Source organism: Triturus cristatus, chromosome 3_1 (genome assembly GCF_964204655.1).
Source record: "Triturus cristatus chromosome 3_1, aTriCri1.1, whole genome shotgun sequence".
NCBI classification, from domain to species: Eukaryota; Metazoa; Chordata; class Amphibia; order Caudata; family Salamandridae; genus Triturus; species Triturus cristatus.
In genome coordinates, this window is record NC_140583.1 from 709,117,629 (window position 1) to 709,136,170 (window position 18,542).

Consider the following 18,542-nt stretch of genomic DNA (forward strand, 5'->3'; position numbering starts at 1 on the left):
CGATCTTTGTGTAACAGTATGAAGCATTACTCCACCTTTAGAGCTTGTAACTCTGACCCTTCTTAAGTAGTGATTGCAACAAGTAAAGCCACCTTCCATGCTAGGAACTGTAATGCTAATGAGCGCAATGGCTCAGAAGTGCACTCCATGAGTTCAATTATAAAATCCTATCAGGGAAGGGGAGGCGTTGTTGGAGGGGCGACTTATAGCCCACCATAAACACCTTCACCACTGAAATTATAAATATAGATTGGTGTTCACTAATCTGCTTGTAAGCTGCTACAGCGGTCAAACAGACACTGATCACCGTTTATCCTAAACATGCCTTCTGCAGGTGCAGAAAGGAGCACGTCTTGTACTGAAGCCTCTAATGGTTCCATGTCAATGCAACTAGACTAGTAAAGAAACCTTTTGCCGCATAGCAAGCTCTTTAGTAGGCTTGCGAATCTCCTTACATACACTCTTGTGGCATTTAAAGGTACCCGAAGTCTAAGACTTTAGGTGCCCAAAAACAAAACACTCAGATCAGGGTAACTCGGCCAACCCATGTTCTGTGGGAGTAGGTCTGTGCTAGGTTTTCGCATGGTTTTAACGACATGTCTAGTAGTATTGACTACCAGGGTTGTCTCGACCAATTTGGTGCAGTGGAAATAAACCTAACTGGCACAATTTTCTTCACTACACAGAGGATGAGCAGAAGTGAAGAAAAAGCACAGGTAAGTACTCCTGAACAGTTCATCCCTAGAGAACTGCTTAGGGGCTTTGGGTGTGGGTACCTGGATAAAAGTTAGGCCATTTTGCATTCTCTGTGGTGACTAAGATCGATTGCAGGCATCACTCAAAAGTGAAACTAATGTTGAACTACTTGGAAGTTCACCTCCCATTTGTATGTTTGTTGATGAGTCTTGTGCAGCAGATCAGCCAAGTCCTGGGGAATAATTGGCAAGTAGGAAGACTGGGTAAGTGGCCCTAGTATCTGCCAGATCTGACAGTTGGGGATAATGTGTGCTGCCCAGTTTTTGGGCGCAATATATAGCGATCAAGTCTGCTCATATAAGCATTAGTGTCTTTCTGTGTAGAACAAGTTACTTACCTTCGGTAACGATGGATCTGTAAGAAACATTAGTTAGTTAGATTCCTCACCTTAGAATATCCCCAGGCGTCAGACTGGATCCGGAAGATTTTTCGTCAGCAATACCCCTTGCGCGTCGCTAGGCGTCGTCTGCGGCTCCGCGTCCGTCGTCGGCGTCGTGCGCCGGAATGACGTCGGAGTACTTAGACGCCGCCCTCGCGCGCTGACGTCAGTTCTTGTACATAGCTTTCCGCGCCAGGAACGCAGAGCCATGCAAAGACCGACACTAGTGCCAAAAATAAAATCTAGGGGCCTGAAAAGGATAACCTTAACCCTAGATGTCAGTTCGCAGAACGGGGAGGATGGGTGGGTCGGTGAGGAATCTAACTAACTAATGTTTCTTACAGATACATCGTTACCGAAGGTAAGTAACTTGTTCATCTGAAAGAAACAAGTTAGTTAGATTCCTCACCTTAGAATAGATACCCAAGCAATACCATCCCCGGTGGTGGGTCTGCGAACCAAGATCACACCAGAAAGTCCTGGAGGACAGAACGGCCAAAGAAGCCATCCCTCCGGACTTGGCTGTCAAGGCAATAATGCCTGGAAAACATGTGTAGCGAAGCCCACGTTGCCGCCTGACAGATGTCCTGCAAAGGGACACCCCGTCCCAAAGCAGTAGTAGCCGCTGTGGCCCGAGTAGAATGAGCGCGCAGCCCAACAGGAGGGTCCTTTTTTGCCAAGGAATAACAAATTTTGATGCACAAAACGACCCACCGAGAGATGGTCCGTTTGTGCACAGCTTTCCCCTTCTTAGCACCCACGTATCCAAGGAAAGTTGGTCGTCCACCCGGAACTGCTTTGTGCGGTCCAAATAAAAGGAGAGCGCACGTTTTGGGTCCAGACGGTGGAGCCTCTCTTCCTCTTTGGAAGGATGCGGAGGCGGAAAGAAGGTGGGCAAGGTGACAGACTGCCCAAGATGAAATGGAGTCACCACTTTCGGAAGAAAGGAGGGACGAGGCCGAAGGACAACCTTGTCCGGATGAACAGAGAGAAAAGGAGGCTTTGAAGATAAAGCCTGGAGCTCACTCACCCGTCTAGCCAAGGTGATGGCTACCAGAAAAGCAGTCTTAAGCGTCAGCAGACGAAGAGGACAATTATGAAGAGGCTCAAAGGGAGCGCACATTAGAAATGTGAGAACAAGATTCAAGTCCCACTGAGGCATTACGAAAGGGACAGGAGGGAACGTGTGAGTAATGCCCTTTAGAAAGCGTGTAACGACAGGGGACTTGAAAAGAGAAGGCTGATCAGGAAGCCGCAAGAAGGCAGAGATGGCAGCAAGATAACCTTTCAAGGTGCCCAGGGCAGCGCCCTGCCGGGCCAAAGAAAGAAGAAAGAGGAGAACCTCAGAAAGAGGGGCGGAAAGGGGATCCACAGCCTTTGCTGAGCACCATGCCACAAATTTGTTCCACCGGCAGGCGTATACCGACTTTGTGGAGGGACGCCTGGCTGCCAGAATGATATCACAGACTTCAGGAGGCAAGTCAAAGGGCATCAACTGCCGCCGCTCAATCTCCACGCATGGAGGTGGAGGCTGGACAGGTTCGGGTGGAGGACCGTCCCCTGCTGCTGCGACAGAAGATCCTCCCGAAGGGGCAGACGTATCGGAGGATCGGTCAACATACTGAGTAGCTTGGGATACCAGTACCTTCGTGCCCAATCCGGAGCCACCAAGATGACTTGGGCCCGGTCGTGCCTGATCTTCTTCAGCACTCTGGGCAGAAGTGGTATAGGCGGAAAGGCGTACAACAGACCGCAACTCCACTCGTGACGAAAAGCGTCGCCGAGCGAGTGCCGCCTTGGAAATTCCAACGCGCAGAACTGCTGACATTGCGCGTTCTCTTCGGTGGCGAATAGATCTAACCAAGGCTCTACCCACTGCTGAAAGAGACCTTGCGCCACTTCGGAGTTCAGACGCCATTCGTGATCCATCATGCACCGGCGGCTGAGTTCGTCCGCCCAGGCGTTCAGTGAACCTGCCAGGTGTTGAACCACATGGGAAATGCCCTGCTGTTCAAGCCATGTCAAGAGGCGCAGTGCATCCCGACATAGGGTCCACAACCCCACCCCACCCCGTTTGTTGCAGTAACACATGGCGGTGGTGTTGTCTGTGAACACCTGCACCACTTTTCCTTTGATGGAGGGAAGGAATGCCTTTAGTGCAAGTCAGATCGCTCGAAGCTCCAGAAGGTTGATATGGAGCTTGGACTCCACCGGAGACCAGAGGCGTACGATCTCCGCCTCTCCCATGTGGCCCCCCCATCCCAGGAGGGACGCGTCTGTCACCACTGTGTGCTCCGTTTGGGGAAGGGAGAGGGATCTGCCCTGGACCCAATGTCGGTTCATGAGCCACCACCGCAGCTGCTGTGCAGTGCCCTCCGAGATCTGGACGTAATCGGACAGGTTCCCCTGATGCTGTGCCCACTGGAACTTGAGGACCCACTGCAGAGCCGGTATATGCCATCTGGCATGAGTGACCAGCTGGATGCAGGAGGCCATGAGGCCCAGCAGCCTCAGGGTCACCCTGACTGAAACTCAGGATAGAGGCCGAAAGATCGGAATAATAGCCTGAATATCCTGGTCTCGCCGTTCGGGAGGATAGGCCCGAAACTGTTTCGTATCCAGAACCGCTCCGATGAAAAGGAGCTTCTGAGAGGGAATCGGGTGCGACTTCGGCACATTGATGGAGAACCCCAGCAAATGCAGGAGGTCGGCCGTAGTCTGGAGGTGGGAAACGACTGCCTGGGATGAGCCCACCTTCAACAGCCAGTCGTCGAGATAGGGGAAGACTGGAAACCCTGATCTGCACAGATGAACTGCGACCACCGCCATCACTTTGGTGAAAACCAGAAGGGTGCTGGCAAGGCCAAAGAGGAGCACGGTAAACTAAAAATGCTCGAGGCCTACCTTGAACCGCAGGTAATGCCGGTGAGCCGGCAGGACGGGAATGTGGAAATATGCATCCTGCAAGTCCAACGCTACCATCCAGTCTCCAGGGACGAGAGCAGACAAGACCTGTGCCAGAGTTAGCATCTTTAACTTCTCCTTCCAGAGGAAGCGATTGACATCCCTGAGGTTCAAGATAGGATGCAGGCCTTTGTCCTTCTTGGGCACCAAAAAGTAGAGGGAACAACCACCACGTCCTACTTCTGGCGCAGGAACGCGCTCTATGGCCCCCTTGGCCAAGAGGGCCGCAACTTCCTGCTGAAGAAGTGCCAAGTGATCCCACACATGCGGTGGTACTGGGGTGGCATGGCTGGAGGGTTAGTCTCAAAGGGGAAGGAGTAGCCCCTTCGGACCATCTGTAAAACCCACCTGTCCGAAGTGATGGTGCGACAGTGGGGGAGGTGATGGCCAATCCTGCCGCCCACTGGCATTTGATGGGCCTGAAAGACCGGACTAGGAAGGTTTTGGGGCAGTGGTGGCCGGGGAGGAAGTGGACTGACCTGCCCGCTGGGCCCCTGACCCGCCAATGCGTGTCCCACATCCGTGGCCGCGCTGAGCCTGCTGCTGAGGCCTGTGGCTCTGGAGTGAACGTGCTGAGGCATCCCTTCCGTGGCCACGAAGGGAGCGAAAAGCAGAAGGCAGAGGAGGGCGAGTGACCGAAAGGCCCAAGGACTTGGCCATAGCCCGCGAGTCCTTAAAACGCACCAACGCACTATCTGCCTTGTTGCCAAAAAGGCGAATGCCATCAAAGGGCATGTCCATCAGGGTGTCCTGGACATCCCCAGAGCAGCGAGTAGTCCTCAGCCAGGCGTGGCGGCGGAGCGCCACTGTCGTGGAAATCGCTCTGCCCAGCGAGTCGGCGGTGTCAAGGCCACATCGTATTGTGAACTTAGCTGCATCTCTCCCCTCAGCAATAGCCTTCGAGAGTACTGTCCACACCTTCTCCAGACACTGAGGCAGCACTTGCGCCACCGTATCTTACACAGATCGCAGCCCTGAACTGGCGGAAGAAAATATCTTCTTCCCAAATTGTTCCAGTCTCTTGGATTCCCTGTCCGGGAACGTGGTAGGGAATCCGCTCTGGGACGTTGAGGCTTGGACAACCAAACTCTCAGGGGTGGGGTGTTGGGAGAGAAAGATGGGGTCGCCCGGGGCCAGGCAATGGCGTCGGGCCACGTTCCTATCCACAGGAGCCCCTGTGTTGGGCCTGGACCAGGTGCCCAAAAGAACGTCAGAAAGTGCCTCATTAAAAGGCAGCAGTGGCTCCGCAGAGGTAGCCTCCGGCTGAAGCACTTCTGTCAGGAGGTTAGTCCTGACGGCCACTGTAGGGAGTTGGAGGTGGAGGGCCTCCACTGCCCTACGCAACACCTCTGCATAACTTGCACCCTCCTCCGTAGCCACGGTAGAAGGAGTGAGCATGCCATGGTCAGGAGAGGTGTCGAGACCACTGGCAATCCCCCAGTTCCTCCGCCCAGTCTGGGTCATACTCACACTGAGCTGTGAGAGAGTCCGAAGACCCCTCCCTCCGAAGGCTGATTTACAGGCCGAGAATAAGGAGGCTGGACATAGGGGTAAAAAGACCCAATGGCGTCGGAATCTGCGTTAAGCGACGCCGTTTCGGCTCCGTGTCCATGTCGGGGCTGAAACCGGGGCCCACATCGTCCGGTGCCAGGTGTAACGAGGTCAACTGGCATCGACCGGGATCCAGGCCTGGATCCTTGGGGTCCCTGCGGCAGGGCCGGAGCCGACAGCGATGCCGGAGCCGCCAGACGGCCCAAAGAGGCGGGCCATGGCTGACAAATTCCTGCAGCTGGGCCGGTGTCAACGACGGACCCGGGAACAGCGGGTAGGCAGACGGCGTCACAGTAGGCTCAGCTGGAGCCGCGGGGAGGCACCACCAGCACCCTCAGCTGCGTCGCGTGATGGGAAGTCGTCGAGCGATGGCGTTTCTTCGACTTCTTGTGCTTCGTCTTACCTGACCCCGAGTGCGAAGATTTAGATCCTGAAGTATGATGTCGATTGCTCCACGACCGGTCCCTCGACCTCCCACGGGACCTTGAACGGCGCGGAGCCGACTGCCGGACTTTCAGCAACTTTCGGGACCGCTCCCCCAAAGTCTTCGGTGCCATGGCCCAGCAGTCGGGGCACGACGTGGGGTCGTGGTCGCGCCCCAGGCAGTAGAGACACACGCGGTGCAGGTCCGTCACCGACATCCTCCGATGACAGTCCCTGGGAGACTTGAAACCGGGCATCCCTACGACACCAGGCAGTCAATCGACTCGAAAAAACCGAGACAAAAAGCCTAAAAAAACTCAGTCAAAAAATGACTAGGGGTACCACTCTCTCCAGACCGGCGCTTGCTGTCGTGTAAAAAGAAAGAACTGACATCAGCGCACGAGGGCAGCGTCTAAGTAGCTGCCTCAACGTCATCTCGGCAACCACAACGCCAACGACGGACGTGGAGCCGCACGACACCACATTCGGACACGCAGAGGTACTGCTGACGAAAACTTTCCGGATGCAATCTGGAGCCTGGGGGTAATTCTAAGGTAAGGAATCTATCACTATGTGTTTCTTTCAGACTTGCGTATTAAAGCTTGCTACTCTTTGACAAAGGAGCCTCGAGTCGGACTGAGCGCCCATTCCACCTGGGTGACGGCAGCTACCACGGCTTTGGGACGGGGAGTCCCCCTCAATGACATCTGTCAGGCAGCTCAAGGGAATCTCTGCACATGTTCACAAAACACTACTGCCTGGACAGCCATGTCTGGAGAGATGGCTTCTTTAGCCGTTCTGTTCTCCAGGACTTTCTGGTGTGAACTTGGTTTGCAGACCCACCTCCGGGGTTGGTATTGCTGGGGTATCTATTCTAAAGGTAAGGAATCTATAACTAATTGTCTCTTTCAGATGAACAAGTTACTTACCTTAGGTAATGATATAGCTCTGTAAGAGACATATCAGTTATAGATTCCTTACCGCCCCTCCATCCTCCCCGTTCTGCGAACTGACTTCTAGGGTCAGGGAATCCCTTTCAGTGCCCTAGTTTTGTGCGCCGGTGGTCACAGTCATGCATGGCTCTGCACTTCTGCCATGGAATTTCGTGTAAAAGAAGTGACGTCAGCGCGCGAGGGCGCCGTCTAAGTAGCTACTGCGACGTCATCCCAGCGACCACGACACCAACAACGAACGCGGAGGCGAACAACGCCACCTTTCAATAAGCAGGGGTACTGCTGATGAAAAAATTCGCCGGATCCAGTCTGACGCCTGGGGGCAATGCTAAAGGTAAGGAATCTATAACTAATCTATGGCTCTTACAGATATATTGTTACCGAAGGTAAGTAACTTGTTTGTTAGCATGAGCACGTTGCAGACTGCCTTCTGCTTTGCTTACGTTCCTATACAAACTTATTTTGCTTTGCGCCACACTACTTTCACACAGAACCTGCTGTTTTCACATTCTGTTCTTTCCTGGGATTTAGTCTGAACACCTTATACAAGGTTAAATAACAATACCCCTTGTTATTCTTTTCTGGTCAGGCCCTAGCACCTAGACAAAAAACACAAACGCAGCAGCTTTTTTGGGAACACGTACTTGTCATAAGTGTGCAGATAGGTAACAAAACACTTGGAGAGGGATCTTTCCAGGGAAGAGATCGTGAAGGCAGCTGAGATGTAGAACTTTCATCTGTGTATACTAGGGTACAGGGTCTGCTGCCAACACCCAGAGATCTTCTGATATATAATCGTATTGCCGCTGTAAAAAGGGGAGGAAGGTGGGGCTACCCTGTCTTATACAATGACAGCTCCTTTTATGATTTTTGTACTACTTACTATGCTGGCCGTATGTTTGTTATGCATTTTCATACTTATTGTGGCACAATTACTGCATACTAGAGAACAATAGTTAAAATAAATATTTTAAACTTTTCTCATGTCTGACATTACTTATTGTGGAGTAGTACAAGTGTGGAAGCGAAAGGGTGTGTCCTGCAACCGCAATCCATGACAAGGGTCTGGACTGTTGTGTTCTGGGGTGTTTAATCACTTGTGCCCCTGTGAGTGAGTAGGAGGGCAAGTGAGACACTATAGCTATTCGGTACTGGGCTCATGGGTACTCAGGTGGTAGGATGACTCAGTGCCTGCCTACTAAGGTTCTATGATCCCCAAGCGTAGTTTTGTGACTCAGCAAAATCCCTGCAACAGGGCAAACACAATCTTTAGGGCTTGAATTGTGAGTTCTTGAGAGTCATGATAAAAACAAAAAAAAACTAAAATCAGGTCAACTTCTGTGAATAAATTCTCAGTCTGGCATTCATTGTGAGACCTTTAAAGACCTCCATGTACAGTCTTGAACCTAGAGATAATTCTAAAATGAACAAGAATATGCAGGAATAATCCATCAGAAATAAACATGATGTTAATGTAAAACACATTTTTGCTCAAGAAGCACTTCAGAGGGAAGATACATGCACCTACAACTTCGGTAACAATATATGAGAAATTGGATTAAAGGTGTTCAAAGAATGCATACTCACACTTTCTGTTGTATTGAGGGTAAAGTTGATATCTGACACACGATCAAAAGAAACACTAATCAAAAAGAAAAAGTATACATTAAATAAACTAAAGAGACTGCTTGTGAACTGTAAAATCAGTTGTGCATATTCAACAAAATATTAGAAGGCAAACAAGTGACAAAAGTGGTGTGCATAGAAATATTTTTATTTGTATTTAGAGTCAAATGTAAAGAATAAGTGTGAATGGTTATGAACATCAAGTGGAGATGTTAAAACATCTCAAATGGATGCATGGAATAGTGGATTAGTGATTAATGAGGCAGATTAGTAACAGAGTGCACATAATCCATTATGAAAACAGTAGGCCACATAAGTACTTTAATTTATAGACATGGATATGTTTGAAGTAAACTGGAGCGCCCCCATGGACTTTGCCATTTCATTGTCCCTTTTCATTTTCTCAAACGCCTGTTTGACCTCAGTATCAAAGAGATGTTCTTTGTCAAAGGGTGTATTTAAAGTAAATTGTCTGACTTCGGGCTTAAACCCGGAAATCCTTAACCAAGCATGCCTTCTCAGTAGGACGCTAGTGCTGACCTTTCTAGCTGCGATGGCAGCGGCATCTGGAGCACATCTTACTGAAGAATTAGAAATTAGCTTTCCTACATGGACCAAATTCTGCGCTTTTGCTTTATGCTCATCTGGGAGATATTGGTGCCATTGCTCCATTTCATCCCTGTGCGCCTGGCTATATCTGGCAAAAAGGCCATGCGTGTTTGCAATGCGCCAGTGATTGGCAGCTATGCATTAGACAGAAGTGTCTATTAGCTTGGATTTTTTATCCAGGGAAGAGCGTCCCCAGAGTTTTGTGGATTTGCTCGCTTGCGAGCATTGGACACTACCAGTGAGTCTAGTGGAAACTGGCCCTTAATAAATACCTGATCTGTTGGAGAGGGTTTATATTGTTTATAGACTCTAGGAGTAAGGATGCATGCACGCACAGGATCTTTAAAAATTGTCAGCGTGTCTCATCATACCTTTATAGAAAAGACAGAGGAGTATAACCCATAAACCAAACTGAGATATGGGTAAGTACAGTATAAATGCAACAATATCTCAGCCGGATTTATTGAGACTGTTTAAATTTGTATGTGCAAGACATTACGATAAACGAACACAAGAAAAGAGGCTTCAAATAATTCAATCAATGCGCCCGTAGGCGTCATATATTTTAAGAAGATCAGGAAATGGGGAGGAGCCTAGCGCGCAACCAAGATGGCCGCGTAGGTGCGAGGCTCCCGAGGACCTCCGCAACCTCCCACGACTATCCTGAATTTATCCTGTCTCGGATGAGGGGAATGTGTTGGTGAGCCTGAGCTGAGGTGGCACCCGTTTCCCGTTGTCAAATCGGACCTCGGACACCGGAGTGAGCACCGATTGAAGTCTGCGGCCTTCTCCTCGCCAGACCCCGGATTTGCGCTGAGGGGTGACCCAGTGACAAAGTGAACAACAGCGGCGGGCCGGGCCTGGCGAGTCACGCATCCCGCGCTTTCGCACCCCCTTGCAATCACTGCAGGGTTGGGTCGCGGGGCTCCTTGTGTTGGTGTGGTCTCGCTGGGAGACTGGGCCTGCCCGCCGGCTGTGACCCACCCCGCCGATCGGGGGTGGCCCCCCCCGGAGCTTGTGGCCCTGATTGCCTGCCTTTCACGACGTGACTGGTGCGACCGGGAGACTAGTGGCCATGGCCACCAAACAAGATGGAGACCGGGCAAAGACCAAGCCGACCCGGCGTGGCACCACCCATCAGGCCAACAGTATGGACCGCTATACCCTCCAGAAGGGATCTCCCGGCGGACCGCATAAATCCCCTGAGGACCCTCCTGATGCCCCGGACCTGCCCACGGATCTGACTCTGCGGGATGTCATGGGCGCCATTGCCGAGATGAAGGCCTCGGTAGGCCAGCGGTTCGACACACTGGCACAGAAGATCGACTCGGTCCTCGTGGATGTTGGCCTGGTGAGGGCCGATCTTTCCAAGACCAACGACCGAGTTGATTCTTTGGCCCACACCGCATCGGGCCTTACTACTGATGTGGCGGCGCTACAAACAGAGGTGCGCCGGCTTAGTCAGGCGAGCGCGCTTATGGATCGGCGCCTGGAGGACTCCGAGAGTCGGGCCCGGAGAAACAACATCCGCATCATCGGAGTACCCGAGGGACGGGAGGAAGCGGCGGCGGACCTATTTGTGGAGGACCTGATCGCTACCCATCTCCAGCCACGGGGGCTGAGTAAATTCTTTGCGGTGGAGCGGGCCCACAGGGTTCCCGGGAGAAGGCCGAGGGTCGGAGCCCCTCCGCGGCCCCTCATTGCCCGGATTTTCAACTTTCGGGACAGAGACGCTATCCTGCAAGCCTCCAGACTGTTGGGGCCGGTTAAGCTTGATAACATGGAGGTGAACTTTTATCCGGATTTCACCCCAGCGGTCCAGAAGCAGAGACTGAGTTTCCAAGGCGTCAAGCGCCGTCTTCGGGACTTGAACCTTAAATACGCAATGCTCTTCCCAGCCAAGCTGCGAGTGGAGGTAGAGGGTCGCACACACTTTTTTGATCGCCCCGAAGCGGCCGGAGACTGGCTGGACACTCTGTCTGGGGATCGTGATCTGGGGGGAGGGGGGGGGGGGCGGCGGGGGGAGACGGCACCCTGGATCGGGACTGAGGGGGTGATGTTGGGCTTCACTCTGGACAAAAATGTTGCCACTCTCGATTAAGCATCTGTCTGTATAATTTCCCCTCCTATGGAGGTTGTGTGGGGTCTCTTGGGGGTTCTCCCTCCTCCTCTAGGGGGCTTAGCTAGTTTTTTATTATATATATGGGGCGACAGGCACACTGCACGTTGGGGGGGCTGTTCGGGCTCATGCAGGGGTGCAGGGAGGGGGGAGTTTGGTTGGGGTGGGTGGGTAGGGATGGGGGGGTGTTGTTCGTTTTCACCACAAGGCAAAAGTATCATTGTGCTAGCTCTATAGTGCTCTCGGGGGGACGAATGGTGGCGCTTGTCTATGATGGGGGGTAGGGAACTAACTCTTTTGTCCTGGAACGTGAATGGACTGGGGGACAGGATTAAACGTGGGGTGGTCCTGCAGTTCTTGAAGCGAATCTCGCCCGATGTAGTTTTTCTGCAGGAGACACACCTCATTGGCAACTCCTTCTGCGCCATGAATCGGCGTGGCTATCGCCTAGTGGCCCATTCGGGCTTTACGTCTGGCTCAAGGGGTGTGGGCATCATGGTTAAGAACTCGCTTCCGCTGGAGATTGATGAGGTGCTCCATGACGACAGGGGACGTTACGCGGTCTTGGTGGGCAGGATGGAGGGCAAAGTGGTGGTTTTTGTGTCAGTATACGTCCCGCCGGGGCTGCAGTCGACAACCTTTGCGGACCTGAGGCGCCTCCTCCTTGGCCTTCCGGGGGGGATTCTGGTGGTGGGGGGGGGGGGGATTTCAATGCGGTGGTTTCCGGGACTGTGGATCGTCACCCCCCTAGGGACCTCCCCCAGGCCCAAGCGTGGCTCTCTGGTCTATTAGACACTTTGGGATTGGTGGATTGCTGGCGTTTGAAGCATCCCACGCAGTTACAGTATACCTTCCATTCGGGGGCCCATGGTAGTCTCTCACGACTAGATTATGTCCTGGTCCCGGCGGCCTATGTTGGGAGGGTGGGAGAGGTGCGCCATTTGGCACGGGGTATCTCGGACCATTCCCCGCTCCTGTTACACCTGGACCTTTTTCCGAGGGGTGAGGGTAGGGTGGTCCCGATCAATCCCTGGTACTTGCGCGACCCCACTATTCGCGCTGAATTGATTAAATCCCTCCGGCGCTACTTTGACGAGAATGTGGGGTCCGTGCCTTCGGCTGTCTCACTGTGGGAGGCATTCAAGACAGTACTACGAGGAGAGGCCCTGTCCCTCATTTCCCACACCCGGAGGCGCGAGCGGGAGGAGGTGACCCGGGTGGAAGCTGAGATAGCCGAGTTGGAGGGTAATCTAGAAAGTGGGGTGACGGATGCCGTATTGCATGTCCTCCAACTCAAGCAAACGGCCTATAGGGCCCTCGTCACGGAGGCAGCCAGGGGCCTCAGTAGAGAGCAACAGGGGAGATTGTATGATGTGGGTGATAAGGCTGGTAAATTGATTGCGTGGCTGGACAAAAAGGAGAGAGCGAGTCGTGTAGTCCCGCTGATTGAGAAAACAGGCGGTGTGTGTGTTACTGAGCCGGAAGAAATTGTCTCCTGTTTCGCGGACTATTTCCGTGGGGTGTATTCCCCGGTGTCTTCCTGCTCTGAAGAGGATTCCTGTATCCTGCTCAGGGATATCGCGCTGCCTTCCCTTTCTGAGGAGGACAGAGTGTCGTTGGACGCCGCTCCAACCTCCGACGAAATCGCCCTCGCCATACGCTCGGTCGCTTCCGGCAAGGCCATGGGTCCTAATGGTCTCCCCATCGAGTTGTACAAATTGAGACCGGATACGCTGGCTCCACATCTCCGATCGATGTTCCTGGAGGCCCATTCGGTGGGCTCCCTCCCGCTGGACCAGCGTCTGGCTACAATCGTGGTTATCCACAAGGAGGGGAGACCTCGGGACCGGGTTACATCCTATCGGCCCATTTCGCTACTGAACGCGGAGCCTAAAATTCTCGCCAAGGTCCTGGCCAATCGGCTGGTCGGCGTGGTGGGCGAACTGGTTCACCAGGATCAGTCCGGCTTTATTCCCCATCGTAACACAGCTCTTAACTTGCGGCGTTTGCATGGGGTGCTTGCACGTGTTCAGTACATACGGGAGCCGGCCATTTTGGCATCCCTGGACGCCACCATGGCGTTTGATACGCTTGAATGGCCATACATCTGGGCGATGCTTGCGAAGTTTGGCTTTGGCGCAGGGTTCATCAGTTGGGTCAAATTGCTGTATTCGGGCCCATTGGCGCAGGTGGTGGTGAACGGTAGAGTATCGGCTCCGTTTGAGCTGGGCCGGGGCACGCGGCAGGGCTGCCCCTTATCGCCGCTCCTTTTTGCGCTTGCCTTGGAGCCCCAGGCAGAGTGGCTGCGGTGGGAGCCTTCCATCCGTGGTCTCCGTCGGACCCCCGAGCATGAGGACCGCGTATCCCTATACGCCGATGACATCCTCTTGTACCTAGCTTCCCCACGTAACTCACTTATAGTACTGGTTGATGTTTTGCAGTCATTTGGTCGTTACTCCGGCCTTGTCATCAACTGGGCTAAATCGTGCGTGTATGTTCTCTCTGGGGAGGCGCCCATTCTCCCGCGGGGCTGTCCGATCCAGATCGCCCCGCAGGGATTTCGGTACCTGGGTGTCTTCATTACTCTGGACCCAGAGGCCCGGTATGATCGGAACTTGCTTCCCCCCCTCCAGCGCCTGAAGGAAGATGTCGCGCGCTGGCGGCGCTTGCCGCTCTCGCCGCTCGGCCGGGCGGCATTGTTTAAGATGATGTCTCTGCCGCGCTTCCTCTACGCCTTGCAGAATACTATGGACCCCGTCCCAGCGCGCTACTTCCGTGAGGTGGAGAGTTTGCAGCGCCGCCTGTTCTGGGACGGGAGGCCGCGAATCGCCCTGGCGAAGCTGACGCTCCCTTGGTATGACGGCGGGATTGCCCTCCCGGATATCAAACGATACTATTGGGCCTCCCAGCTGGCTGCGATTAATCACGGCCTGTATGGGCCCGCTTTAAACTCGGCATTCAAAATGGATAAGTTGCTACTCCCGGGTGGGGATTATAATCGAGCGCTCTACTCCAGCGCGCCCGACGCTCGGCTGACCGGCCCCACGCGTGTCATGGTGCGAGTGTGGCATGCGGCTACTGTGGCGATGGGGTGGAAGGATCGTCTGACCCGGACGTCACCACTATACGCGTCCGAGCAGTTGGGCTCCCTGTGGACCTCGAAGGGCTTCGAGAAGTGGGACATGATAGGCATTAGCAAGGTGGGGGATCTCTGGACGAGGGGAGGATTTAAAACGTTCGAGATGCTGCAGGCGGAATACCACTTGCATGGCAGGGAGTACTTTCGGTATTTGCAGGTCCGTCATGCACTGGGCTCCGTCTTCCCGGACGTTGCATCCATCCCGGAGTGTTCCCCCCTTGAGGATAGAGTGCTGGATGGACACGTTCCGGACAGCACGATCTCACTGATCTACAAAAAACTGATCAATGACCGCACGGGATTGCTGATTGCCCTTCGTGAGGCTTGGGTTGCCGATGGACTGGAGCTGGACGACGAGGACTGGACCCTTGCGGTGGCCTCCCCGAAAGAGGTGGCCATACCGGCCCGCCTTCGCTTCGTCCAGCTCAAGATACTCCACAGAGTCTACATGACGGGGCCGAGGCTTCTGCGTATGGGCTATGCTGTGGACGGGCTGTGTAGGCGTGGGTGTGGCGCTTTGGGGACCTTTCTGCATATATTGTGGGAATGCCCGGATGTGGAGCGATTCTGGCGTGGTGTGCATGAGGTCCTGCGTGTGGTGCTGCTACCCGAAGCTAGGAGATGCCTGTTGAATGTGTGGGAACCTACAGACTATTCGGCGCCACAGACGTGGTGGGTGACTCTGGGATATATGGTGGCTAAGCGTGATATTGCTCAACTGTGGGGATCTCAGAGGTCCCCGACTGTCTCGGCCTGGAAGGAACATATGGATTGGTGCATGTTTCGGGAAAAGGTGGTGTGTGTTGCGAGAGGTAAGCCTGGGACATGGGTGAAAGTCTGGGGCCCCTGGAACGCCTACTGCGGGGGAATCTGTACTCCACCGTTATTGCCCGATCCGTCGCCTGCCCCATCCCCGTAGCCGACCCATCTTCCCCGCTCCGGGCATTGAGTTTTACCCAGCCCTAATCCTGATCTCTTCCCCTTCTTGATACTCCTATGGATTGGTAGGGTCCCCCTCTCAGGGGAGCACATGCTGCTATTTCTGATAGTAGATTGCCTTGTGGTTTTTGTTTTTTCTGGTTGTTATTTCAGTTTAAAATGGAACCGTACAGTGGGGTCCGGATGGTGTGGCTATCAACGCTGTTAACTCCTGTGCATCTTCCTTAGCCGCAACGCGCGCTCTACAATGTGTGTCATATGCTCCTTTTGTTTACTAGCGGCCGGCCGGAAGGTTGTAGGCCCATCTTTGTATATTTTTTGAGTTTTGTAATAAACGGTTTCAAAAAAAAAAAAAAAAAAAAGAAGAAGATCAGGAAATGCACAAAGCAGTTGTTACAGCACTGTTGGGTATAAATACCAAGGCAACCCTAAAGAAAAGTGTACAAAGTGCTCGTGACAATGAAGTGACGGCGCAAGTAACAACGTGAGAAAACACCACAGCATACGGCGCAAGAGAACATAGGTGATTCCGTGGTATTGACCCAGATTATCGGACATATCGGATCCTCACCTCGTTGAGGTGACTCTTAGTGCCATTTCAGCTTACTCACACAGAACGTCATACAAAGGCACTTTAATTTCTGACTATTCAGATTGGCCCCTGAAGAAGGAACCTTAGTGTTCCGAAATGCATTGGGCATGTGAATTATAAATGCAATTATGTGATTGACCAACATACTTGTATACTAAAATGGAATATATGTAAAATGGATGTATATGTTTTCTTGTATTATTCAATTTGGCAAACTTTATTTGGTTGTTAAAAAATGACAACACGAGTATTATTGTAAAGTAAATGTTATATAATTTACTTGGAAACAATGTTTGAGTAGTATGATTTGGATCAAAGTGTGGTGTTAGCTTCAACACTAGGTGAACAGTGCGCAGTTTACACAAGTTCACACTTGTCAATAACCATACATATTCATAGCGTAAGAGGACAACTTATGCTCAACTGCAGCACCATTGGTAAAATTTTGCAAAAATTTTGCAACAATTCTTTTAAAAACCACCAACCAGGAGTGCTTCCCTGATCTTATAACAGCAGATTTACATATGTCATCTATGGGTATATTTCCTAAGAATGCCAGAGAAGCCCCCAGTTTGCGTGTAGAGTGTGCTCTAGGGGGAAACTGTTAATGTTCGATTTGCTTTAGCATAGCAGATTTGAATGCACTTAGCTAGTCACCTTGCAATTCCTGATTTTGATATGGGATTGCCTTTGTGGGGTGGAGCAAAAGTGACAAACAGTTGATTTGTGTTACGGAAAGGTTTTGTCCTTTCTATGTAATACAACAAAGCTGTTTTTACATCTAATGTGTGTAGGGCACGTTCTGCTACTGAATCTGGTTGAGGGAAGAATACGGGTAACTCAACAGATTGATATGTAACACAGAAATGACTTTAGGAAGGAATTTAGGATTAGTCCTAAGAACTACTTTATTTAGGTGCATTTGTAAAAAAGGTTCTTCTATAGTTAATGCCTAAAGCTAGCTCACTCTTCTGAGTGATGTGACAGTCACTAAGAAAGCAGTTTATTTGAGAAATTGCAGTTCACATTTGTGCAATGGCTCAAAGGGTGGACCCATTAGTCTGGTAAGGATAATGTTGAGATTCCATATTGTCTCGGGGGAATAACTCTGGAGTCCTTCCATAAATGCTTTAATGACAGGTACTAGATAGATGTTATTTTGTAGGTATGCAGCTATTGCAGCTAGATGTAAACGTATTGACGTGTATACTAAATTGGAACACTGTAGATGTAACAAATAGCATAATGTTTTGGACAGAAGCATCAACCCGCTACAGTCAATCACAAACCACTTCCACTTTGCTACATAGCACGCTCTTGTGGTAGGACGTCTAGCTTCCTTGATAATATTCATTCAGTCTGGCGGTGGATTAAGATAGCCAAACTCTAAGACTTCATGTGCCAGATCGAGTTGACTGTTGTCTGGGTGTCTTATGTCTCTATGGCTCTGTGTGAGGAGATTGGGTGTAAGATGTAGTTTCTGATGAGGAACCATTAAGAGTTCCAACAGGGTTGTGAACCATGGTTGATGTGCCCATGTGGGAGCAACTAGGATTAGTGTCAGGGACGCTTGTCTGAGTTTCTGAACCACTAATGGAATGAGTGGGAGAGGCGGAAAAGCTTAAGCAAATATCCCTGACCAGTTCATCCATAGTGCATTGCCATTGGACAATAGGTGCGGATACCTGGACACGAAGTTTGGGAATTTTGCCTTTAGGGGCGTGGCGAACAGGTCTATGTCTGGAAAGCCCCACATTTGAAAGAATGGGAGGAGAACTTGAGGATGTAGTTCCCATTTGTGGATTTGCTGAGTCATTGAGACAACAATGGTCCTGTCGGGCATAAAACTATTCATTTCGGAAAAGAGGAATCAATCAGAGAAGAGTTTCTTTCTATGCAACTTCTATTGCAAAAACAATGATTTACAAGGAATTTTGAAAAAATGTAACAAAACAAGGGCACAGATTGATAAGTATTCTGGTATTTATATAAATTAAGGCATATATATATTTGCAAAATATGTACAAGGCTATCAGGACAGAGTATGATCTAACGTGATGTGTGCTAGCGTGACATTTGGTGCTCGGTGATAGGAGTAAAGTGCATATAGTAAGTACAAGGTGTATAAATATACAGTTTGTACAAGGGAAGAGAACATTGATGGTCAGAGTGTTAAGACACAACAATGACTCTGGCAGATATACAAGTTATTCGTTCATTTGAAGCCAGAGACTCGATAAGTCTGAACCGTGTGGGATCGTCGACGTTTCAACCCTGTCAAGGCTTAATTAAGAAGTCATGGCGGGTCTTCATCAGGACAAGGGGAGGGAGATAGCCCAGTCTGGGTAGCCTCAGGTATCCATCGTTATATGTGGTCAGAGGATCTCATGTAATTATGATAGAGCAAGTTGCTCGTCTTGGGCGATCCGCCGTAGTCAGGGAAGCTCACGTGGCAGGGTGATGCGGGCGTGGAGAGATCTGCGGCAAACGAT

General features: G+C 51.5%; 1 protein-coding gene across 25 annotated transcripts in view; it reads right to left on the reverse strand.

Annotated features, from left to right (window-relative positions):
• The window catches only part of PPP6R3 (protein phosphatase 6 regulatory subunit 3), a 1,519,855-nt gene that overhangs the window by 369,687 nt on the left and 1,131,626 nt on the right, over positions 1–18,542 (reverse strand). For all 25 annotated transcript variants that reach the window (XR_014978878.1, XR_014978880.1, XR_014978879.1 and 22 more), the window contains one exon: positions 8,614–8,668. Coding sequence is in view for 20 of the 25 variants with exons in the window: in XM_085644788.1 (XP_085500914.1) it covers positions 8,614–8,668 (55 nt within the window). In the remaining 5 variants the exon portion in view is untranslated. The remainder of the gene's footprint in view (positions 1–8,613; positions 8,669–18,542) is intronic.